The sequence below is a fragment of the Oncorhynchus nerka genome, linkage group LG14, assembly GCF_034236695.1.
Source record: "Oncorhynchus nerka isolate Pitt River linkage group LG14, Oner_Uvic_2.0, whole genome shotgun sequence".
Classification (NCBI taxonomy): Eukaryota; Metazoa; Chordata; class Actinopteri; order Salmoniformes; family Salmonidae; genus Oncorhynchus; species Oncorhynchus nerka.
Genome location: NC_088409.1, coordinates 58,757,297 through 58,784,071, shown reverse-complemented (window position 1 = coordinate 58,784,071; position 26,775 = coordinate 58,757,297). Strand labels below are relative to the sequence as shown.

Here is a 26,775-nt window from a genome sequence, read left to right as displayed (position 1 = left end):
GGGACTCCCTATCACGGCCAGTTGTCAAACCTGGAAGTGAACCAGGGTCTGTAGTGATACATCTAACGCTGAGATGCGCTGCCTTAGACCGCTGTGCCACTCGGGAGCAGCTGTGCATCCACAAAGCATGTGAACACCCCTTCAAGTTAGTGGATTCGGGTATTTCAGCCACACCCGTTGCTGATAGGTGTAAAAATTGAGCACACAGCCTTTCTCTGTCTTCACAGATAAACATTGGCATTAGAACTGTCTCGCTGATGAGCTCAGTGAGTTTCAACGTGGCACCGTCATAGGATGCCACCTTTCAAACAAGTCAGTTCGTCAAATTTCAGCCCTGCAAGAGCTGCCCCGGTCAACTGTAAGTGCTGTTATTGTGAAGTGGAAACGTCTAGGAGCAACAAAGTCTCAGCCGCGAAGTAGTAGGCCACAAAAGCTCACAGAACGGGACCACCGAGTGCTGAAGCGCATAGCGCATAAAAATAGTTTGTCCTTGGTTGCAACAGTCACTACTGAGGTCCAAACTGCCTCTGGAAGCAACGTCAGCAAAATAACTGTTTGTTGGAGGCTTTATGAAATGGATTTCCATGGCCAAGCAGCCACACACAAGCATAAGATCACCATGCGCAATGCCAAGTGTCGACTGGAGTGGTGTAAAGTTTGCCTCCGTTGGACTCTGGAGCAGTGGAAACGCGTTCTCTGGAGTGAGGAATTACTCTTTACCATCTGGCAGTCCGACTGATTGAATCTAGGTTTGGCAGATGCCAGGAGAATGCTACCTGCCCCAATGCATAGTGCCAACTGTAAAGTTTGGTGGAAGAGGAATAATGGGCTTGGGCTGTTTTCATGGTTCGGGCTAGGCCCCTAAGTTCCAGTAAAGGGAAGCTTAACGCTCCAGCGTACAATGACACTATAGACAATTCTGTGTTTCCAGCTTTGTGGCAACGGTTTGGGGGCCCTTTCCTGTTTCAGCATAACAATGCCCCCATGCACAAAGCAAGATCCATACAGAAATGGTTTGTCGAGATCGGTGTGGAAGAACTTGACTGGACTGCACAGAGCCCTTACCTCAAACCCATCGAACTCCTTTGGGATGAATTGGAACACTGACTGCGAGCCAGGCCTAATCGCCCAACATCAGTGCCCAACCTCACTAATGCTCTTGTGGCTGAATGGAAGCAAGTCCACGCAGCAATATCTTGCCACAATAATCTTGTGGCAAGCCTTCCCAGAGGAGTGGAGGTTATTGCAACAAAGGGGCACCAACTCCATATTAATGCCCATGATTTTGGAATGGATGTTTGATGAGCAGGTATCCACATACTTTTGGTCATGCAGTATATTTCCCATCTCTTAAATCACCCTTTGGTCGATACATTGGTCTTTTATAGGTTCCCAGAAGATAGGTTTTAAATGGTCATTTCGAGCTAGCTGTTTGGTGGGACGACTTATAGTCTATTTCACAGAGATTCCCTGTCTCATTCAGTGGGAAAGATGGACCCTCTGGCCAAGCCATTTAAATAGGCACATATGTTCACCTGAGAACAGCCACGTTCTCTTTAATTCTCTCCCTCTGTCCGTTTCTCTTTCTCTGTCCTTCTCCCTCTCTCTCAAACCCCCGGGATACTTTGAGATCATTGTGTCATTTCTGTGTGTAGTATGATAGATAAGAACATATTAACATGTGTCTCCCTTGTATGTCACAGCGTGTCTCAGGGTAATGGGGCGTTTGTGAGGCTATGTTTATCTGAGCGTGTGAGTCAATGTAGCCCCACACACACACGAAAGCATGCATGCATGTACACACATGTACACACACACACACACACACACACACACACACACACACACACACACACACACACACACACACACACACACACACACACACACAGAATGAGCTCATGTCCTCACACCTCTCAAAGGCTCTCCATGTGCTCAACAAACCATCTGTGTGATTGCAGTGTAGATTGTAATGTACAGTGCGTCCCTCCGTGTGTGTATCACTAAAAGGAGTGCGAGTCTACTGAAGGGGCTGTAGGCTGTAGTCCCATTCTTTGTGTTCTTCAGATGGCGGTTGGCCCCCATACGGCCCATTCTAACAGAGGGGTCAGCCTCCCGGGCCCCGGGGCCAGAGCATCCATCATCCCACTGGTGTTTGAGGCCGACTCCGTCGACAACACCAATTATACTGAGGAGCCTAGCGACAATGCTGGGCACACTGGGCCCGTCTATGTCCCACTTCTTTTGTCTTGTGCTCACAGACAGAGAGCAACTTTCTGTCTAATTTCCTTGATTACCAATGATGATTCAGTTGTTATTTTTTTCTACTTTGTTGTTGTTTTGGGGCTGTTTTATTTACCACATCTTTAATTCTTTTTTTAGAATGTTCTTTGTCTCATACGGTTTCATTCTGTGAACTAACATGTTTCAACAATGTGCTGTTATTAACTCGTTTTTCTACAACAATTGAGAAACGTGTTGAAGATTGAAAGATTTGGAGGTACGGGTTTGCCAGCGTATTTCCTCTTCGTGGTAAAGTGATAGAAGTGAAACACTTTTTATTTTTATTGAACCCTTATTTAACTAGGCATGTCTTATTTACAATGACGGCCTAGGAACAGTGGGTTAAATGCCCTGGTCAGGGGCAGAACGACAGATTTTTTACCTTGTCAGCTCGGGGATTCAGTCTATGGCTAGAACTCCTCAGAGACAATGCCCGTACCCCTAAAGATGTGGATGTTAGTTCAGCTGTCTGTCATGCCCGCTGGGCATATGGAACGTCATAATAGCAAAACATGCACACTTGTGTCCTGTTTCCAAAACACACTGAAATTAATGACCAATTAGCTTACACAAGTCACTCTTAATTGTGCCTCAGTCTGCTTGTGGCATAATAGGAATGTAACAATGGCTGTAGTGTTTGTGTGCCCTTCTCCTGTGGTATCCAAAAATGTGGAATTATTTTCGGAGCATTTGTAGCTGCTTTCGTGTATAATGTGTCTTGGATCTCCAAGGCAGGCAGAATAATGCCTCTCGCGTTGTTTTCCAATTGGTTCGAGTGTCAAGTCGATTCTTATACTCCTCCATTGCTTTTCTTTTGATATATTTCCAATGGTTGATTATTGTTTCATTTCATTATTTCATCATCTCATGAAATAAATGAAGTAAAATACACTTTGTTTGTACAGGAATTTAAGTATTATCAAGCAAACATTAGTAGGTCTGCAACCCAGACAGAACTATGTCCTGATTTTAGCTTTCCCAACTTCAATTCTTACGTTCCACAAAGCCGAATAAGTAGGATGGTAGATGCATAGAAGTAGAATGAAAAGAACAGGCTTGGGAGCTCTATTTGACCTTTATTTAACTAGGCAAGTCAGTTAAGAACAAATTCTTATTTACAATGACGGCCTCGGAACAGTGTGTTAATTAACTGCCTTGTTCAGGGGCAGAATGACAGATTTTTTACCTTGCCGGCACAGTGATTCGATCTAGCAACCTTTTGGTTAATGGCCCAACGCTCTAACCACACGGCTACCTGCCGCCTCTAATGCTGGTAATTTGACTGGTGAAATCATGGGTACACTCCCAATGGCTGTATTGTGATGTAATTTGGAATGTTATATAAAATGTCGCCATGATAATGTGGAATTTTCATTCAAATGATGCTAACTTATGTGGCTCATCCAGTGGAAGGTATTTGTTGTAATGTCAGTTGAGTTGACTCAACAAATTGCAGATTTAAGGGTACACTTCCTGCGTTTACTTCCTGCCACGGGTCGAGATCAAAAATATACAGGTTAAGGCAACGTCTTCACAAATCTGGGACCAGCGCCGTTGCTAACTACCAGTGCCGTTGCTAACTAGCATAGCCATTGTTACAAAGAGTTATGGGATATTAGAATCCCGTTGTCTTAACCTTTGTCATCTTCAACCTATGGGAACACTCAAATGGCTGCCAGTCCACCCATTATGCCATCATTGACTCGAATGGAGATTCATTCTATTTCTATGGGTAGATATGTCGGTGAAAATGGGTCACCGACAGAAGACAAAAAACGGAAAAATTCCTGCCTAGTTCAGAATTGGGAAAACGTCACACTTCAATGAACTGTGAAAGAGCTAGGCAAAACAAATGCTATGCAGGGGCCTGTGCTGCTCGTAGAGGGAGGACGCCCTAATCTCTCTTTTGTCCCGGGCCAGGTAGGGGTCTCGCTTTGGGGATGAAGTTCCCCTTGAAGTGGAGTGAAGCAGGGTGGGCATAATGAAGTGTGATGGGACACCCACCAGCCTCCCCTCACAACCCCCTCCACCACCACCACCTCTCACCCCGTCCCATACAGCCCCAGCCCGTGCCATTATTTCCCCTTACGTCCTTCCTGGGTCTGTGGAGAAGCCAACAGATGTTGGCTGGTGTGAAAGGACCCTTGAGCTCATAAAGTAGCCGCCGGGATTTGGAGGGGACGGGATCAAAGAAAGGCCTACTTGATTACCTCTACATACACATACATTCTGACAAATCTTCACGCTCAGCATGTAGACAAATGAGTGCACACATGTATTCATACATGGATTGCATTTCCATTGTCCACATATCCACACATTCACTAACGTGCAGACAAGGGCAAATGTGTACACAACTGCAAACATGATTACACACAAATTGACAGACTCACATGCACACAGGCACGTGCACACATGCTAGTTACCCAAACCAATACAAAATGTGTCTGTCTTATGTAATATTTTTCAGTGTAATAACGGAAGAATTCACCAATGGATCTAGGTGAGGAGACCCAGCAGTGTTGAGCGACAGCTCCACTTCTGTCCCTTTTCCCAGATTTACAGGGCAGAACGGAGAATCAAGGACACAGGTAGTAATTGTCTGAATCTTCGTTGAGTTTGACAAATCCAGGTTATGCAACAGAGTGCTGCTTGCGATGCCTGGTGACAATTAAAATAGCAAGCAGAGAAGGTAATCTGCCAAAATACTCAGGCAACCTTGTCTGACAACATGACAAGAGCAGAATGTGGCAGCATAACGGTCCTTCCTCAGATACCTGTTAGACACCGACTGCTCAGCTTTTCTTTCCTGGATGAAGGCCAAATGTAAAGGAAGTGGAATCGGTGGACGTGCCAAGTGCCGAACTTGTAGCTTTATTCTCTGATATTCTAGTGGCAGCGGTCGCGTCTCCCTGTCTGACAGTGTGGGCCTTTCATCCATAGGAGATGTCCCTGCTAGTCCTCCCAGAATGTCACCTCAGCAACATCACCACCCGCTTTCATCCACTAGGAACAGGAAGTGTTTTTTTATGACTGTTTCCTGGATGTTACACTTCATTGTTTACTCTCCTTGAGTAGTGATAAACTCACTGGGATTTCTGTAGTCAGCTAGATTTTGTTATTACAGCTTACTAATTAAAGTACTACAAAAAAAAGGGAATAAGAGCTTTGTCATTAAACACATCTCTTTCTGTCTGTGGCTTTTGTTTTTTGGGGTATGAGAAGTGAGCATGCTGGGTATTCCGCCATCACTTTCAACTGCTCATGGAGGACAAGTGACACTCACAGACGCAGGGGAATATCTATTGCAGTCCAAATTAGCCTTCACTCATATACCCCAAAGAAACATATCATGTACATCTCTCTCAAGATTTTGTTTGAACATTTAGTCACATGGCTCAAATCACCAGAAAAAGTCCTGAAAGTTCATAATATCATTGAGTTTTGGGGGACAGTTAATACAACATGAGGTTTGTATTCACTCACTTAAAAAGGACATACTAGTCCTAAAAACCCCATAGGGGTTATTCAATCTCACAACAGTCACAGGTTCAGGCAGAATTGCATATCAAATGCATTACTATTCCCGAGAATGTAAGCTGTCTGCCTGAGCAATTGTGGGAATTTTGACGTTATCTGTGGGACTAGCAGAGGCCCAAGAGATCTGTCTGCCCGGGGTGTTTAGTATTCTACACCACCTGCTTGGAGCCTGAACGACCAATGATGTTAGATTTAATTCCATCTAGCAAAAATGCTGAATCATTGCTCCTCCATTTTTACAAGACTCACAAACATACCATGATTAAAGTGGAGGAATCCAGATGTAGGCTAATGTTCTTACCTCATGTTCTATGTTTTTTTTCTTTTGGATCTTAAGCTCCGTCTATACCTGCTGCTCACATGCGTCCTTCGTCCTGATACCAATCAGATCAGAATGCGTCTTTTAATTGTCTACACCTGTTGACACAATCAGAATGTGGACAAGATCAGGACGTCAGGCATATGTTAGCTCCAGGTGTAAACGGGCTCGTGATGAATGTTTTATTTGCTTTGGAGAATATTGACGAGCACCACATCTGGCAAAAGTCGTTTAATTAGAAAAGCACCAGGAGTACTCGTGTGATTTCACTTCAACAGGGACTCTTCAAAATGTCAACGTCGAAAAGGTAGGCCTAGTAGTAGAGTTAAAGGTAGTCATGCATTTAACGGAAAGTGAAGTTAGAAAAGGGATCCAGAACTTTCTCCTGAATCTAATCACAAGGAGGTGATGTGCAGTGTTTTGTAGTGAGGGGCAATCTCAGCCTTTTTTGCAAAGCTCTAAATCCATTCAGACATTCTCTTAGACAAGCAGATATTCTTTGCGTAAATCAGCACTCGCATGAAAAGGAATCTGCTGTAAAAGCATCCAAATTGATAAATGACATATCAATAATAGTAAAGATTTACCATAATGCAGGCAAAGCTGACAACAATATGTGAGAGTGGAACCACTTCACTGGTTACCTTGCAAAGCAACTTTTGGGCTCCCTTCTGTAAAACACGCTAATAAGCAATTGCACATGAATCTCAATGAATGTTGTCAATCCTGCCGATGCTTTACTAAAATACATACTGTATATATATATATGGTTTGCCCATGGACATTTGCCTAGCACAATGACACAGCATATTTAAACAATGGCATAGATGGACTGTCTGACCACAGGATGGAAAGCAGAAGAACACCTACAGTTAATCACGTCAACAGAGTCTGTGGAAAGTACAGGGGTCTCAGAGATGAGGGGTGTCTGGCTATGATATAAACCACTAGAATCTATATCCTTGTTACTTACTCTGTTGTTAACATGTCATGTCCCATGTTTTAGACAAAACTGTGTCAGGCTACGGCAAAAGGAGCATTTTGGAGCATACTACAGCATGTATTTAATTAACATGGACAGTGTAAGTAAGAACAACTTCATGGCAAATGGTTCAAGTAGTATTACTGTATATATCTTGCCTAAACTGCTGAGAAATACCCCTGTACATTTACATTTACATTTAAGTCATTTAGCAGACGCTCTTATCCAGAGCGACTTACAAATTGGTGCGTTCACCTTAAGACATCCAGTGGAACAGCCACTTTACAATAGTGCATCTAAATCTTTTAAGGGGGGGGGGGGGTGAGAAGGATTACTTTATCCTATCCTAGGTATTCCTGAAAGAGGTGGGGTTTCAGGTGTCTCCGGAAGGTGGTGATTGACTCCGTACTCTGTACAGGCAACAATGAACTCAACCAAGATAGAGACGTCTGCTTCTCATATGTCTTTCCCAGACTAATCTATGTCTGAGTTGAACTGAGCTAAGGGGGACTGGTTAACGTCACTAAAAAAAGCCTCTGGCGACCCGTAGTGGCAAAACCATACTTCTGTAACTGCCATTACATTGTCATGAGGTCAGTTTGGTTAAAAACTGACCCAAAAAAGCTGATGAATTTACTGCTTCTAACGTATTTTCTTCATGTAAAATAAGTTGGACACTTAACAATGCAATTATTAATCTATGAATATGATTAGCTTCAGAAATTGTGTGAATAATGTTGCTGCACAGCTTCAAGAAAAATAATTTTATTTCTTTATAAATCCACATATTTTACCTATGAAAGCATACAATTCCATCTCACATATTTTTTTCTTATTGTTGTTTCATAATTCAAAGGAAATGTGGGTATCAAATCAGAGAAAATTGAAGGTATATCTCACATACAAATACATACACAGTCAACAGTAAGGGAAAATGGTATTGGATCAATGTGTCCATCTTTTCCATATCGAAAGTGTTATACAATAGGGTCGGTTTCTTTTGTCAGAATGAAACTTAACTCACCATTTCACCATCAAACCAAAACGCAATACTTGTGCTGTAAATTCATGTAATCAAACCAAACCAGATCCAGGTTCTTATTTTGACCTCATCTTGAGAGCCCATGTTTTTATTCCAAGTTGGGATATCCATGGCCAAATAATATGATTTGTTTTCACCATCATCTGGATGTATCTGATCTCTTAATTGATGAATATACTATTCAATTGTCCATATAGACAGAGAGGGAGAGATGGGGGGGGGGGGTAGAGAAAGAGAGAGCGAGAGAAAGAGAGCAAGATAGGATTATAAAGATTATAAAGTACCCTAAGAGATCAAAGAACAACCTTTTGATATCGGTGCATCAACGCGACATCGCTGTGTGCTAACGCTTCCAAGGCCCTCGGGGAGGAGAACAAAACACTGTATTGCCTTGTCCTCTTATTGTATTCCTTTGGCAAATGACCGATCGTTAAGGGAGAGTGGAGCTTTACTACGAAACCCACAATACATCATCAAAACCATCCAAGGGTGTTCCTCTGTAGTAGGCAATTTCAATGGGAATCCCAAAAAGTATTCCCGAAAAGAATGTTAGGCGTCTGGGTTAAGGTCAATTCATTCCTCACACATTAAAAGAAGCCCCAGGTTTTGGAAAACATTTCCCTCCACTCCACAGGGCTGGATTACATCCCAGTTCCGGATAGAATTGCATAAGTGACAGAGCACAGCGATTCCATGGCATCCACCCCATCTCTGCTCCCAATGCTGTTCTTGGCTTCATATTTATTATTTTGTGTTTTTCCAACTTCCTTGAACCAGGGGGACTTCACCTGGAGGAGAGAATTAGAGTAAATATCATTAAGTAGTGACACAACCTGATGTCTACTAGAACCTCTAATGCAATAGAAGGACAATTACATTCATCAGAATGTTGGTAAAAACGTGACATTTCAGGAAAGTTCAGTGAAAATATACTATTTGTGGTCTACTTGTCCCTTATTCCCTTCTCATTCGCCCTTTGAAGCAGACTTGCGTAACGTCATACCCTCCCCATCACGATGTAGAACTTTAAAATAGCATTCAAATGTATAGCTCTCTGTCCCCAAACTCACCTTTCCAATCTCCATCCCTCCACCTCGGAGGACGAGCATGGGTGATGTGCAAATCTGGAAGAGACAGGACACAGGAATCAGTGCACCAACCTCATAAACCTCTCACCTGAGCTAAGAATACCTGGAAAGTTTCCATATGTCTTACCTGACCCAGGGGGGTACCCACAAGTCTGTAGATATGAATATCACATTTGGCTAGGTGGCTGCACCTACCAGTTCCTTTTAGACAGTGAAGAGATACAAGAAAGTAAGGAGGGTAAGAAGGTGTGCTAGAATAGTATGGGCCAGATCCAAACCCACTCCAGAACTGGGATATCTGTATGATCAGAAGGCAATGGCAATAACCGCTAGATCTCCGCAGGCCACACAACTACCAGTATTTGACAGTGTCTTACACATATGTCTTGTTCAAAATGAGATGATAAAAGACCACCAGAGACCACCGCAAAGCTTCACTAAGAACCTGGTTCGCTGACTGATTTGGAAAGTCCTTTTCTTCCATACAAAGCAATGCTAATGCTAATAAATCTGCCAAGATCATTATTTTCAGAGGGTTGATATGCTACGGTATGGAGACGGCCCAATTATGTAATGCACACATACTTCCATGCATAGCATGGCTGCTTGTGCCGCAGTCTAAGGGGGAAAGGGTCTGCTCCTCTCCTGGTAGCACAGACGGGGTGGAGGTAGAAAGGGGGGAGGTTGCGTCCTACTTTTAGCAGTACCCCGCCAATGGTGAGTATCTGCTGATCACGTCTCCCGCTGACACCTCATCCCCTCTCCTCTCAGACCCCCCCCTTCCTACACTTCTTTATTAGAACAAGCTCTGAATCTGCATCTTCTTACCTGTTTCTCTCCTGTGCTGCTTTATTTTCTCTCTCACTGTCCCGGTACCCCCTTTCACTCTCTTCTCCATCCCTACCTCTTTCTCTCACTCTCTTTCTTTCAAGCCCTCCCTGCCTTTCTCCCTCTGTACACCACCATCGATCTCCCGATCTTCGTCTTTGTCCTCCTTGACTCTGTTGATCTCTCTCTTTATTTCTTTATTTTTTCCCCCTTCTCCTACATCTGTATCTCTCTCCCCCGTCTCTCTCTCTCTCTCTCTCTCTCCCTTCCACCGTTCTCCCTCCCTCCTGTCGCCGGTAACTCTGTCAGCCTTCGCTGTGAGAGCGACACAATGAGTGATCTGTCATCTCCTCGCTGGCTGTCTGATGCTCCTAGATGAATTATGGATGCAAACACGGAGTATTTCACAGCTAAATGCTGAATACTGAGGCTGAGGAAGGATGCAACCTCATCTACCTCATCCAGGCCTGTCACAGTGGGAGAACACTGCCTGCTGCTGCCCACAGCTATAAACACACACGGTACCGGGACAGATGGCCATTAATTGAGCCAACTAAACTGTCTTCTTCAAGAAGTAAGACGATGATCGATAGGGTTGTAAACCATATGTAACCAAGGTCTAATCACTCGGCCGTCTGAGACAAAAATATATCTTTCTCCTGAATGGATATGTAATGCAACCAGGACTCAGAAACTGCTCAACAACAAAAACAATTGATCCCAATTGAGAGCTGCATGGATTGTTTCACTGCTACAGCTGTTGATGACTCCTTATGCAAGCTATTACATGTGGTAAATGAAGACAGTGATCGTAATGTTGATAATCTCTTAGCTTAGGTCAGGGGTTCACAAACCTTTTGGCCCACGACCCCATCTGGAAAGAATTGTAATTAACAGTCAATGTTGACTTTTTTATTTGGGGCTCTGGCATTCAATTGAAAAACATTCTAACAGTATTTCTGATTGTCTTTTCAACTCACCATCACATACTATTTAAAAAAATTGTAATTAAAAAAAAAAGATATATTTTTATTTTAAGGGGTGGATCAGCTTAATATTGCGGAAAGAATATTGGTTCCATCAATGTAATTGTCTGCATCATTTCCAATCCCCCATATATTTTTGGAGGTAAATATATATATCCATACACGCATGCATACATGTACACATATATACATATACATACACATACCTATATAGACATACATACTTTTTAAAAGAATATACCTTTATTAGTATTCCCCGCTAACCCTACCACCGATCCCCTAATTGGAGTAAACTAATAAAAACACTTCGGCTTTTACCTTTATACATCTTATACACATTTTACAGACACAGTCTATTTTACAATTGTTATTTTTTGTTTGTTTTTAGTCCTTCCTCTATTTCTGATGTCCATCCAGTTTGATTTCTATTTGTAATTGTGCTATTTCACAAAAGTTCTGAACCTATATACATTTTACAGACCCCGTAGGTTTTAGATGTTTTATCTTGCTATTAGTCCCACCCTTCAGCTCCATTCAACCCCTCCCATCTTTCTCTCAACATCATCTATTTTGTATTTCTATTTACCATCTATTTTTCAACTGTGCTGTGATGCTTCACAAACGAATTTGAACTTTTCTATTCTCATAGCTTCTACGGATTGTAAATTCAAAATAAACATTTTTGCTAAAATAATTATTATATTATTGATTGATTGACTATGGCTTTTCAAATCACCCAGTATTGCTATCTGCAGTGTTAGTTCTAGGCAAATGTTGCAATTCTTCAGCCATTCCTGGACCTGTGACCAAAAACGAGCTACATATGGACAATACCAAAATAAATTATCTAATGACTCTGCCTCCTCACAGCAGAATCTGCAGAGCTAGGAAGATTGTATCCCCCATGTATATAACATTCTATTAGTTGCAAGAATTTTGTATAGTAATTTAATTTGAAAAATTCGAATTTTTGCGTCCAGCGTTGTTTTGCATATCAATTCATAAACCATGTGCCATGGAATGGGTACATCGTAAATCTCTTCCCAACTATTTTGCAATTTATATGGCACAGCTGTCAGTTTTTTAGTCCTTAAATGGAATTGGTATATGTTTTATTTATCACACTTGTCTTTAACCATTTATGTTCCTTAATACAGGGCCGACATACAAGGTCCTTACTTTTTCCCCTTCTACTCGCCTCTTCCATTTTTGTGGTAATGCTGCAATTTATTGGTTGTAATTTTGGGTAGAGCAGACATTTCCATATGTCTGTGTTAGCTGCATGTGTGACATAACTCCACCAGTCCTATTTATGATTTAATTCACAAAAATTATACCTTTTTAAATAATTTCTTTTAAAAATACAGTTTTTAAAAATCAATTAATAAATTTGAATTTAACCACAATATTTGTTGTATTATTTGTTCTGTCTTTTCAGGTGGATTAAACTGAAATTGCAACCAACTTTCTAAGGCTTGTTTAAAAAATAAAGATATTTTGGAGATTATTTCCTTTTCAAACAATCGAAAGTGGGCCGGTGTAATCTGAATAAAGGGAAAAAGGCCCTTCTTGAACATAGGATGAGACATTCGTACCAATTTACTAGTGAACCAGTTTTGATTTAAGTATAACTTTTGTATGACTGATGCCTTTTGTGAGAGGTCTAATGCTTTAATATTTAATCATTTCTGCCCTCCGAATTCATATTCGTTATATAAATAGGCCCTTTAAATTTTATCTGGCTTGCCGTTCCAAATAAAATGGAATATTTTATGTTCATATAATTTAAAAAGCAGATCACTAGGTGTAGGCAAAACCATAAGCAAAACTGTGATATGACTAAAGAGTTAATCAGGGTGATTTTTCCACAAATAGAAAGGTATTTTCCTTTCCATGGTAGCAAGATTTTTGCTAACTTTCTATAAAAGTTATTGGAGTGAGATCATTTCTTTCTTTTGGCATTTGTATACCGAGTATGTCGAAGGAAAAAGGAAACCGCACACTGCTCTTGATAGTATTACCGATCTTTAATAAGCGTACGTATCGGCCACACTGCCTTCGTCAGAGCTTTTATTTTACAGAGTATGTCCGCATCTCCGTCAGACCATTTTATTGGTAAACTACATGGTAATGTAAAATTGGCATTTTTTTAGTGATCCAATACGTAATATTATCATAATTTGGTTTTAATCCAGAGAGAATAGCAAAGGTATCTAGATCCTCTATGAGGCCATGCAGAGACTCTAATTGTGGTTTTAAAAGAAAACATGAATCATCAGCGTACAATGACACCTTAGTTTTTAAGACACAGATTTCTAATCCCTTAATATTATTGTTTGATCTAATCTTAACAGCTAACATTTCGATGGCAATAATAAATAGCTATGCCGATAGTGAACAACCTTGTTTTACTCCTCTAGAGAGTTTAAAACTTTCTGAGATGTAGCTATTATTTATTATTTTACACCTAGGTTTACTACACATAACTTTAACCCATTTTATAAGAGATTCCCCAAAATTGAAATATTCTAGGCATTTATGTATAAACTCCAGTCGTACTTTATCAAAAGCCTTTTCAAAATCAGCTATGAAAGGCCTGGTGTCCCAAATATTTCATAGTATTCGATTGTTTCCAGTACTTGCCTTTTATTATCTCCAGTGTATCGTCCATGTAAAAAACCTGTCTGATTAGGATGAATAATATCTGACAATACTTTTTAAAATTCTATGCGCCAAGCATTTTGCTAGGATTTTTGCATCACAACACTGAAGTGTAAGAGGTCTCCAATTTTTTAAATGGACTGGATATTAATATATAGCACTTGGGTCCTGTTTCAGTAATAATGATATCAGATCTTCTTGTTGCGTGTCTGATAATCTACCATTTATATAGGAGTGGTTAAAACATGCTAATAATGGTCCTTTGAGTATATAAAAAAAAGTTTTGTATGCTTCCACTGGTATGCCATCCAGCCCTGGAGATTTCCCATTCTTAAAGGCCCCAATTGCATCAAGCAGTTCCTCCTCTGTAATTTGGTCTTCACATGAGTCTTTCTGTACAGATGTTAATTTTACAATATTATTAGGAAAAAAATATATACAATTAGTTTCAGTTGGTGGAGATGGAGGAGCCTGAAACGAAAACATATTCCTAAAGTACTTTACTTCCTCTTTCAAAATATCATTTGGTGAATCATGCGTGACTCCATCATTTGTAACAAGTTTTAATACATTTTTTTGGGTAGCATTTCTATATTGAAGATTGTAAAAGAATTTGGTGCATTTTTCCCCATATTCCATCCAGTTCGCTTTATTTTTATAATCTATTACACTGGATATTTCTTGAATAGGTTCCTCCATTGCTTTTAGTTTTTCCTCTAACTTATTCTGTGCCACTATGGTACCACTTTCTATTGCTATCTAACTGTACTGTAAGTCCTTCAATTTCTTTTGTTAATATGGACACTTTTGATCTAAATTGCTTTTGTTTTATTGATGAGTACTGAATTGCATGGCCTCTAAAGACACACTTAAAAGTGTCCCATACAATAAGGGGATTTGCTGTACCTATGTTATGTCTGAAAAAGTCTGTTATAAATTCTTCCATGACATTCATGATTTATTTAAGTGCCTGAGGGTGATAGTTTGTAGTGTGATTTCCTTTCCGGTCCATAGAGGTATTTAAGACCGAATTAAAATCTCCCACCATAATAATAGAGTCTAGTGTTCCTTGTAGAGTTGATACATTCTTATATATATTTTCAAAGAAGCTTGGATCATCATTATTCGGACCATATAGGTTAATAAGCCATGTCTGTTTATTGTCCAATAACATATTTAAAATTATCCATCTACCTTGATAATCTGTTTGGACAATTTGCACATTTGGATCAAAATGACTGTTAATTAAAACCATCACCCCTTTTGAATTTCTTTGCCCATGGGAGAAAACTATTTCGCCCCTCCAGTTCTTTTTCCACAAAACTTTCAACGATTGTTGAATCGGTTTCCTGTAAACAATATATGTTATATTCCTTCTCTTTTAGCCAGGTAAATACTGATCGTCTTTTCTTATTATCTGCTAGGCCATTACAATTGTAACTGGCTATACTTATTTCACCACTTACCATAATGAGACACAACTTTCAATTCTATTTATCAAAATATATGTTTGTAAACGTACCATTAAAAAGTAACATGATGATTGAGTGTCTATATAGCTGTACCATGATATTTGCATTGCTACTAAGTAAACTTCCAATTGGTCCCCACCATTCCACCCGCTAAAAGCCCTCCTCATCCCGAGCTGGGCCGTCATCCCAATGCCCGACAGACCACCTCCGACCCCTCGCATCCCATAGCCCTGAACATACTGGGATCCATCCTTCGAAAAGAGCACACAGTGCCATTTACCGAATTGAAGTTTATCAACTTCCAAATGCATTTCCATCGCCCTCACCCCGATTTGTATTATAAATAGCTGTGGATCATCCTCTATTGTCCCTAACATATTTTACTCCTTCGCAACAGTTGTGGGATACACACATACACCCACACACACTCAACCCTTTCCCCCCACACAACCATAAACTCACAATCTCAACAGTTGCACCATCCCAGAGTCCAACTCAAGAAAGGTCCTGATTTACAAATGCACTTACTGTTGCAGCTTCATGAGAAGGCCTGCAAGACAGTGCAAAAAACAATGGGCAGAAATTGAGAGATTTTATGAGCCATTGTCACATCCTAGATGATGGAGGTCAAATGTACACCTTTTCCCTGAAACACCCACAATAAGGTCACCCATATTGACCATATTCCCAAGCATCTCCATGCAGTCAAACTTTTGATTTTGTGCCACCAGGGTCACAATAATATACCCCCTCTCTGAATGTCAGAGTGTGACCCCCCTCCCCATGGGTTACTGCAGCTAGTGTTGCCAGCACTGCCACTGCCTGGGTGGGGGCACCCCACCGGAATCCCCACCGGCTAGGTACAAGGTCATCAAGGTTCTCATTAGCAGCATTGAGAATTTCCTTGTATAGTATGCTCTCCCTTTAGGGGGCTTTGGCTTTGCAGGAACAACCCTGCCAAGCAGGCTCAGAATCTTGGGGGGCAGTGCTGCTCCTGGTCTCTGACCGCATTTTGGCTGCATACAGACCGCTTACAGCAGGCCCATAAAACAGTTAGGGATTTCTCCTTAGTATCTGGGTCATTCAGGTGGGTGTCTAGGGTATAGGGATGTGGACCATACCATTAAATTAGGATCATAAATAAATAATTAGATATAATTTATTTAACAAATGTAGTTCCCCATGATAGGACAATAAATAAATAAAATGTATAATTTATTTTAAAACTGTTCGACCATGATAGGACAATAAATAAATTAGACGTATAATTCATTATAAAAGTATATCCATCATCTGAACAACATTGAAAGCTCTCTCATACCCCGGCTCACAGCAATACATTGGTTCTGGGATATGCAACTATTTCATGACTCACACACTGAACTTTCCCAAACACAAAAATAAAATAAAACATAAACACACACCACACCATCCACACATATTGTGCCTTCTGTTTACATAGTTTTTATCTTCACCATGTTGAATTAGTGCTTGTGTGTTCCAATTAGTTATATGTGAAGATATATACAAAAGCTATTTTTTTTATTGTATTGTTACAATCCATAACCGGGCTAGAATTGTGTTTAATTAATTTTCCTCATCTATGAGAACTTTGTATTTTAAAATAACTTTGTAATTGATATACCATCACATACTATTAATGTGGGGCAGTCAATTGCAAATTAGTCTGACATAATGTCCCTTATCTCACCACCACTAATTAGAGTGCTTGATGCATGTCGTGTCAGAGCTTTTTAAAGTCAGGGGGCGTGGTCGACAGTGCTCATCTCATCTCTGCTGTCACATCCAGCCTGGATCGATATTTGGTTTTAACGCAGACGAGAGCACTGAAACCAGCTTCACGCAGATATGAGCTGGCGAAGAGTAGCCTACCATGAGTTTTATGGTGCTTTCAAGACAACAGGGAACTCAGGAAAATACGAGGTCAAATCATGACGTCAGTGATCTTTAGGTCAGAAAGTCAGAGCTCTAGAAAGAAGCCAGAGATCCCAAGTTAGAATTCCGATCCGGATAACTGTTCAAAATTATTTTTCCCAGTCAGAGCTCGTTTCTTTCCGAGTTCCCAGTTGTCTTGAACGCACTGAAGTCAGAAGTCGGAGATTTCCGAGCACGCAGTTGTTTTGAACGTGGCATTAATGCTCAGAGGGAGACGGCAGGGTATTCCCTTTGAGTCAGGAACCAAAACTCTTCTGTAGTTACCTGTGAATGCATTGCCTGCAGCATTCGGTCACATGACAGCTCGATCAGCTGTGCGACTGTCAACTGAGCCAGGATCACAGTCAAATGGATTGGGGAGTAGGTCCATCCCAAAGTGCTCTTCCAAGCATTGGAGGTGAGCATTCATCACTGGTGTGGGACAGTTACTGATGCTGTTTTCTGTTATTTCTTTTTCATTACACCGAAAGTAAACCAGTTCCTCTCTCAATGCAATTTTTTTTCTCCAACACTCCCCCTTGATAACCACCAAGCCTCGGTGTGAAACAGAACATTGTCCTGCTCTGATCCCATATCTCCACATAGTTTTGCGAACAGGTGTGCGCACAGTGGATGTGGTTTGATGTTGTTTACAATCAAAGTTACCTGTTGCATTATATCTCAAAGCTCGGTGCTCAGCTCGATGCTCGGTTGCTCTCGGTGTATCATACAATGCGTCCATATGGCAGACGGAGGCACATACATAACTAGCGTGCAGAGGCCTGCCTGCCGTCCCTGGATAGATGGAGCCCTATCTGTGCAAAAGACCACCTTTTGATCCCATATGGAATCTGTTTTTTTTGTCAATATAGCTACACAGCACACAGAACATCCCCTATGCTGATTCATGCTCTGGATTCATGCTCGCTGCACGGCCATTTTCAGGTCTCTCCAGAGATGTTAGATCGGGTTCAAGTCCAGGCTCTGGCTGGGCCACTCAAGAACATTCAGAGACTTGTCCCAATGCCACTCCTGCATTGTCATGGCTGTGTGCTTATGGTCATTGAACTTTTAGAAGGTGAACCTTTGCCTCAGTCTAAGGTCCTGAGTGCTTTGAAGCAGGTTTTCATCAAGGATCTCTCTGGACTTTGCTCCGTTCATCTTCCCCTCGATCCTGACTTGTCTCCCAGTCCCCACTGAAAAACATCCCCACAGCATAATGCTGCCACCACCATGTTTCACCGTAGGGATGGTATCAGGTTTCCTCTAGACTTGACACTTGGCATTCAGGTTTTATCAAACCAGAGAATCTTGTTTCTCATGGTCTGAGAGTCCTTTAGGTGACTTATGTCAAACTCAAAGTGGCCTGTCATGTGCCTTTTACTGAGTACTGTCTTCCATCTGGACATTCTACCATAAAGGCCTGATTGGTGGAGTGCTGCAGAAATGGTTGTCCTTCTGTAAGGTTCTCCCATCTCCACAGAGGAACTCTGGAGCTCTGTCAAAGTGACCATCGGATTCTTGGTCACCTCCCTGACCAAGGCCATACTCACCTGATTGCTCAGTTTGTCCAGGCGGCCAGCTCTAGGAAGAGTCCTTGTGGTTCCAAAATTCTTCCATCTAAGAATGATGGAGGCCACTGGAGTCGCCTCATCCCTGTTGACGTTGAGGCTGGTGTTTTGCGGGTACTATTTAATGAAGTTGCCAGTTGAGGACTTGTAGTAAACAGCGTTGTATGAGATCTTCAGTTTCTTGGCAATTTCTCAAATGGAATAGCCTTCACTTCTCAGAACAAGAGTAGACTGATGCATTTCAGAAGAAAGTTATTTGTTTCTGGCCATTTTGAGCCTGTAATCGAACCCAAAAATGCTGAGCTCCAGATTCTCAACTAGTCTAAAGAAGGCCAGTTTTATTGCTTCTTCAATCAGCACAACAGTTTTCAGCTGTGCTAACATAATTGAAAAAGGGTTTTCTAATGATCAATTAGCCTTTTAAAACGATAAACTTGGATTAGCTAACACAATGTGCCACTGGAATGCAGGAGTGATGGTTTATGATAATGGGCCTCTGTATGCCAATGTAGATATTTTATAAAAAAATCAGCCGTTTCAGCCACAATAGTCATTTACAACATTAACAATGTCTACACTGTATTTCTGATCTATTTTATATGATTTTAATGGAGAAAAATGTGTTTTTCTTTCAAAAACAAGGAAATGTCTAAGTGACCCCAAACTTTTGAACAGTAGTGTATATATATATTTTTCTTCAGCATTTTAGAAATTCTCCTGCAACAACATTTTCACATCATGCGTGACCCCACATGGGGTCGCGGCCCCTAGTTTGGGAACTGCTGCCTTAGGCTAACATTACCAACGACCTAATTGATCATACCCATAGGGGTCGCTATTATGCATGTAGCTGCCATTTGCCTTTTCTAATCCAACCAGATTCTGATTCCAGTTGATACTGACACAGTCTGTAGTTTGCCCTCCAAAAAGTATTCAGAATAACACAAATGCCTTAGGAAACCCCAAAGATTACACCCTCACTAGACAATTAAGTGTGCTAATGCGCGGGACGACGTGATGTTGTTGGTGGGCGGCAGAGACACCGATGATGGTTTTCAAAACACCACAGAGCAGCCCCGGGCCCCGCTCAGTTCATTTGTATTTGGAGAGCGCAGATGTAGAGAAGATTGTGCTATACTGCGGATATTAAACTTACAGCAAATACCTCAGGGCCAGCGGAGGCAGCTATGATTAGTTTCAGAGAGTGGGGGAAGTCCCATCGGGCACCGAGGGAAGGAAGGAGGCATGGAGCGAGTGAGCACGGCGTGCCCTCCTTTAGTGTTTATGTGCTGTGTGATTTTATGATGATTGCCTATTCCCATCAGCATTGGGGGCCTGGCGTGGGGCACCAGCAAAGCCTACCTGTCTGTCTGCAGCCACCGCTGCAGCTCAATAGGACCGGCTCACTGCACTGTTTACTGCGCTTCATTTAAAGAGGCAAGGATTATGCAGCATAAGTACTGCCCCTCGAAATAGACACTGCATGCAGATGCACCTATACTTACAGGAATAAACACAGGATGTACACACACACATGCACACACAGACACACACACACACACATCTGTAAGCTCTTACAGAAGCTGTCTGCAGAATTGTTAATGAATACACGTCAGCTCTAACCCCAGCCTTGTCTGACAGGAATCACCCACCTTGGACACGAGATAATCCTTGTTAAGGCAGAGGGACCCCAGCACCAGGAAATAAAAAGTGGGTGGCGTTGGGGCAGTCCCAGATCCTGTGTTATTGTGATATAGCATCCTCGTCCTTCACTGACTTCCCGTACTCTGGGTTCAAGTCCACTACCGTGGTCCCTTTCAAGGGCCCTCCGAAGCCCCCTTCTGAGGCCTGATGGGGTCCGTCGTGCCCTACCCTGTCCACTGGGCCAGAAGGCATGGGCCTATTGGTCGAGCCTGAGGAAGAGGAGGAGGGTGGGATGGGAGCGCCTCCCCCGCCCGCAGCCTGGCCCCCGTTGGTCTGAGAGCACACGTTGCTGACATGTGCCGCTTTCTGCTTGTAGTGGTTGCTGTGCAGCTTGTACTTCATGAGGAGGATGAAGATGAAGACAAGCACGGAGGCCACGATGATACCGCCGATCACGATGATCATGGTGCCGCCCAGGAACTGGTCGTGGAGGGAGCGGCACTGGCGGTACTCTCGCTCTGTGGTGAAAGCCACGCAGCCCACCAGGCGGGTGCCGGTTAGGGCCGTGACGCCGTCGTCGTACACCGCCAGCACGCACAGGTCATAGTCCCGCTGAGAGGCCAGGTCACTGAGTAGGAAGAACTTATGAGACGCAGGGATCATCCTAGAGAGAGAGAGACAGAGATAGAAGAGAGAGAGAACATTTGAGAGAAAACAAGGTTATTGATAGAGTGAACATTCTGGCAGTAATCTGAAAACTGTTGAAAACTGAGAACTCCCACAAAGGTACTGAACTCAACAACCTATACTTTCAGTATCTGGAGATTACATTTATCCTTGACTACCCCAACCACACACAGACACACATACACACCTTCGCTCCTCCTCTCCTCTCATTTTCCTCTCTCCATTGACAGGTTTACTTTCTGTCTCACAAACGCTAGACCACACAGGGGCTAAGGTGAGTGTGCGTGTTTATGTGTGTATGTGTGTGTTTGCTGTTACCCCGGCGTGCCAAAGTGCTCCATTTATCAACAGGGACATAGGGACCCGGGGGCTCCGAGGTGAGGAGACACAGAGCGGAATTTGAAAGTGCGGTGTGCCCAAAGGGTGACAGCGTGGGTGACAGTGTGTGCATTAAACATTTCTCCTCTAAACGCAGGCGCCAGTGGGGTCAACCTCTACCCTTGCACGACGGGATTCATACTGTCTTAGCATACCCTCCTCTAACCTGCCTTATCCACAGGTTAAACCTGCTGTTTCTATTAAACTGTCTTACTACCATTTACTCTTCTCTTGGCATGCTGTTCATCCACTGTATTCTCCTATACACATCACCATACATTTATGGAGCATGCAGAATATCTTCCACCCATAAATTCAGGGTCACATTATGGTCTGGTGCTTTACTATGAAGTAAACGTTTCATGGTGAGATATTGCTTTTATGATTACGTGTTTTTATTTTTCTACTCTTTCTCTATTTCATCTCTCGCTACACTGTTGGGAAGGGCCCGCGAGTAAGCGTTTCACTGTTAGTCTCCACCTGTTGTTTACGAAGCATGTGAGGAATACAATTCGATTTGGTGTGACTTTCAATTCCGTGAAACATTTCCTTGAAAGAAAAAAAGAAAAAGAGAAGACAGACGATCGGAATACTAAGAAAGGTGAAATCTCACTAATTAGGGGGAATAGTTTTGATGTCGAATCTGTTCTGTTCGCCCCAGTGCATATACACTCATCATTAGTGGATGCTCTGGATGTGTGGAGGTCACTAGACGCCCACAGATGGGTCTAGCCATGTCATTAGCTCTGAGCCTAGCATACAGTCTAGGTATAAAAAGGGAGGTCGGCCGGGTCAAAAAATAATAGGCCCCAATATACTGTATCTTCAGATGTGTCCTTATCCACCTCCTCTGGTGTGGCTTTGATGGACATGCAGGGGAACGCTGGGTCCTCTGTATGCCATGGGGGAGGAGGTGGTGGGGATGGTGAATGAGGAGCAGGAGCCCTCCCTGACACGGTCAGACCTGACCTTGCCACATCTCCTGTCACCAGTTTGTCACATTAGAGATGGGAATATGGATGTTACAGGCACGGGGGGCGGGAAGGGTTATGGGGACATGGAGAACTGTGTGGGTGCGTGTGCATGTGTGTACTCTAATGCGCGCGCGTGTGTGTGTGTGTGTGTGTGTGTGATCATGGATGTCAGTGTGTGCTGAAACCTCCCTACCACATGCTGTCTATAATGGCTTTGATATAGGATGGTCCTCTTCTCATATAAGTCTCCGAAAAGGCCAGACAAACATAAAGGCAATTAGGTAGTGATATCTGGAGAGAAAAAAATGGGCAGAGAGAGGGAAAATAGAGAAGGCAGTCGACTTGATGTAAGAATGAAGAGAGACTGAAAGGAAAGCTCATACCGTCCCAATCCTCTCCTGTTTTCAAAACAATGTTCATTTGTCTGAGTGTATATTAGCTGTCCTCAGCCCCCTCATCCTTTCATTCCCCCCTCTCTCCATCCCTCCATCCTCCCAATGCCACCTCCCAAATTCAATACAACTGTCAGTCCACACAGAGCAGGACTCATGTGTGCCTAATTGATTAAAAAACGCATTCCGATTACTTTGCAGTGCCATAAACCAAAGACATCCATGTGCTTTTTGCATAATTAACAGCAAATTACTTCTCCTACGTGTCTTTTTTTTCTTAATCCATCCTCAGGGAAAGGCCGGAAGTTAATTAAGTACTAATGGGGCTCCTTTAACAGAGAATCTTTCCACAGTGAAATGTCGAAAAGGGCCGTGACGGAATATTTTTTAAAAAACAAATCAATAGATACATTTCTGTCTTTTAACGACACTCCGTCCGTTCGTTTTAGGCTTGTGGAATAATTCACTGTGTGAGTGCCGGTAAGAACTTCAATAGAGAGGTGGATGGTACTGAGCTCGCTGACTATTTTTGCCGTGGGGCAGGAAAAATAAGAAACACCCCTTAAGACTTCTTAATCAGTACAGTGCTCTCACTTCTATGTCTCTGTAATAACATGGGCTGGCGGTGCAGTCAAGCCTCCAATATTCATGGTGATGTTTTCCTCTGTACCGCCTATAAAAGATAATACGCCGCTGAATAGCGAGTTTAAAGAAATCTTTGAAAAGCTCAAGAGGAGAATATTGCCCTAGGAGAAGAAAGGGGTTCGCAGGCGACTCTGGGGGAATTTAATGGCCGGCGATTTCTGTTGTTTTCATTTTGAGGAGAGAATTCAATTTTTTTTCTGTTAATGTTCCACTTGATTCTTAGCAGAAACAAACAGAGGACTGTAGTTACTGCGGGAGTGACCCGGCTTTCTTCTCTGTGTAAATCGGAATGTTTCAGGTGTTTTATGTTCTTCAACAGTCATTCTCTGAAATCTCTGAAATGGAGGAGGCTCAGAAACCACTGTTCCCATAAGGACAGGTTATTTAAATCACTAAAGTCGGGGTGAAGATTACAACTCAACATTGCTTCATTTAAAATCAGTTATCAAACATTGCCTTCTGGAACGGATTGCACTTCACTGGTGTAATGTGTTTACATCAGTTTAACTCTGCACTGGGATTCCTTTGGGTGCTATTGAAAATACGTAATATTTTCTCTCACTGAAGATAATACCGCTATTGTCCACAGCTTACAAATAATCACAATCACTTGAAAGCTTGCACAGTATATTAATATTTCTGATAGGAACAATACAGCATTCCAAATGCCAAACTCAACACTTTTCAAAACCCTTCCATGACACTTAGTACGAGTGAGGCATTGCAACATTCAGTCCATCGTATCAACGAATGCTTGGCCTTTGATACTTGGGAGTCAACCCACCTAATATAACATCTGAATCTGATATCAGTAAGGTCAATATGTAACGGGATCATCCTCTCAGTCCTATGGAGATGATTGTTGGGAACAAGTTCTCTTCCTACAGTTGTCTTCCTCACTCTATGTCACTGCAAAACCCATTACAGCTAATGGCTACTGCGCAGTAAGGCTATATAGGTTGGTGTGCCAATAGATGTACGCATACTGAGTCATTCCAACCCATTATGTCAGGACTTTTATGAGTTTTTCCCTGTGGGCATCATGCTCTTGTGCTTCTGCAGTTCGCTCTGTGACTTCTTTAGCGATGAGTTACAGTCCCCTGATGATGTCGTCGGCCACTAAATTCATTATCGATATGATTGAGTGCCTCTCTGAACCAGGCTGTTAATGACAATCAATTTGGAGGCTCGTGAACTGTCGAAGAACAACAAGAGACTCGTAGTATGCAAGGGCAAACGTGAAGATCAACTTCCACACAGAAATACCAGTCAGCTTCATAGGGATAGTTGTACATCAACCACTCCCCATTGTAACATCAATCACCCCCCATAGAGATGCATGTCATCTTATCCGATCTCATGCAAAAGCATGCGGTGACCATCTCACCTGTATATGAGGATGTCGTCAGAGGAGCTGTTGTACTGGATCTGGTACAGGCGGACCCCCGGGATGTGGTCCTGGGAGGGCCATCGGATGGTGGCCGAAGTCGAGCTCAGCTCCGACACGCTGACCCTCTGATGGTCGGTGCGGGCGTGGCCCCCGCTGGCATTGGACTTGATGGAGGTGGGGAGGTCCGAAGGGCCAGGCTCGGGCTCCAGCTTGGGGTCAAAGTGTGGCGAGGGGTTAACCACCAGCTCCACGGGCGCTGTGGCCTCGCCAGCGGCATTGGAGGCAATGCAGGTGAACTTCCCAGAGTCCTTCACAGTGGTGGTGAGGATGTCCAAAGAGCCGTTCTCGTAGCAGATGGTGCGGGACGTGTTCCCGATTAGCTTCCCCTCGGGGCTGACCCAATGCGTGGAAGGTTCCGGGTCACCCACTGACTTACAGCGTAGGCTCACCTCCTGACCCTCCATCACAAACATCTTGGAGGTGTGCCGCGTGATCATGGGCGGCTCGCACACAAACTCCTCCTCGCGGATAGTCCAGAAATACTTGCCGGCGAGCTCTCGGGGAGAGGCGCAGGTCTCCAGGTCGTCTTCCCTGGTCAGCCGCCTCAGCCACATTAGCTCACAGTTGCAGTGCAGCGGGTTCCCACCAAAGCTCAGCACCAGCGACGTGAGTGGAGAACCCTTCAGCTTAGCGTACACTGGGATCCTCAGGAACAGGGGATCTGGAGGGATCTTCTTCAGCTTGTTGGAGGTCATGTCTAGACGCGCCAGCTTGTGCAGGTTGGAGAAGATGCCTTCGGGGACCATCTCTATGAGGTTGTGGTCCAGACTGAGGGTGTTGACACTAGCCAGCAGGCCGATGGTCTCCCAGGGGATGTTCACCAGGTTGTTGTAGGACAGGTCCAGGTCTTCCAGGGTCTCCAGGAAGTCCTGGAAGGACCCCTCTGAGATGCTGTGCAGCTGGTTGTTGGCAAGGATCATGTGCCTGAGGTTGACCAGGCCCTGGAAGTGGGTGTCGTCCAGTATGGTGAGCCGGTTGGCGTCCAGGTGCAGGGCGTGCAGGTCCTGAAGGTCGGCGAAGGCGTACGGCTTGATCTGGCTAATGGTGTTGCGCGACAGCGTCAGGTGGATGAGGCTGCTCATGTTGGCGAAGTCACGGTGACGAAGGGTGGTGATGAAGTTGTCCATGAGGCGCAGCTCGGCCGTCTGCCGGTCAATGTTCGGCGGCACGAAGAGCAGGCCTGTCTTGGTGCAGAGGACAGTGTAGGAGGGCATGAGGTTCTGGCAGGTGCAGCGCTTGGGGCACAGCATGGAGGCGACGGGCGTAGCGAGGAGGGCCAGGAACAGGAGCAGGCTCTCCATGGCTAGGCTCCTGGAAGACGAGGGGAGGGAAAGGCTGTTAGCGTACAACAACAACAATGAAAACAAGGACAACAAGGAAAGCAACAACACTGTCATCATTGCGTTGGATAGATAGAACCTCGAGCTGCAAATGTTAAATATTTGTAAAATGAAATGCTTACATCTTTATTGGGAAAAGAAAAACAGAAAATACATTTACACAAGGCAGATTTTTTTCAAGGAAATATATCTACTCCATTCCCCGACCTGTTACCTAAAGGTGTGCTTGGATATCAAAACATGCACGCTTTACTACAGTTTAGTCAGAATGTCATGATGTGAATTTGGAGCAGGTTGCCCCAAGATAACAGGGAAATCTGTGGAGGCTGCAGAGAGAGTGCTGCTCCCTTGACACTGCACTCCATTCCACCGCACCCTACCACCTCAAAGAAGTGATATCTGACACCCCCATCTGTCTATAACACACACTAAAATAGTATTTCACAAGGGAATCCATTATGAATATGTTCAGAACTGCTCCAGAATAGCTAATGGATATCTGATTCCAGATCCTTTGTTTATTGTTTGTGCACACCATTCCATTCTCATAGCGTTTAC

General features: G+C 43.2%; 1 protein-coding gene across 1 annotated transcript; it reads right to left on the bottom strand.

Moving 5' to 3' along the window:
- Window positions 1-7,873: 7,873 nt before the first annotated feature.
- LOC115141538 (leucine-rich repeat and fibronectin type III domain-containing protein 1-like protein) lies at window positions 7,874-26,195 on the bottom strand. Its single transcript, XM_029680493.2, has 4 exons — window positions 24,815-26,195; window positions 20,360-21,015; window positions 9,237-9,290; window positions 7,874-8,954 (listed from the first exon to the last, which is right to left on the bottom strand). The coding sequence occupies exons 1-2, from the start codon at window positions 26,176-26,178 to the stop codon at window positions 20,451-20,453; spliced, it is 1,929 nt and encodes a 642-aa protein (XP_029536353.2). The 5' UTR covers window positions 26,179-26,195; the 3' UTR covers window positions 7,874-8,954; window positions 9,237-9,290; window positions 20,360-20,450.
- Between the last annotated feature and the right edge of the window lie 580 nt (window positions 26,196-26,775).

Coding starts and splice junctions, on each gene's coding strand:
- LOC115141538 (XM_029680493.2), bottom strand. CDS start 26,178: ATGGAGAGCCTGCTCCTGTTCCTGGCCCTCCTCGCTACGCCCGTCGCC. Junction 21,016..24,814: donor GACGACATCCTCATATACAG/GTGAGATGGTCA, acceptor CTCTCTCTCTAG/GATGATCCCTGCGTCTCATA.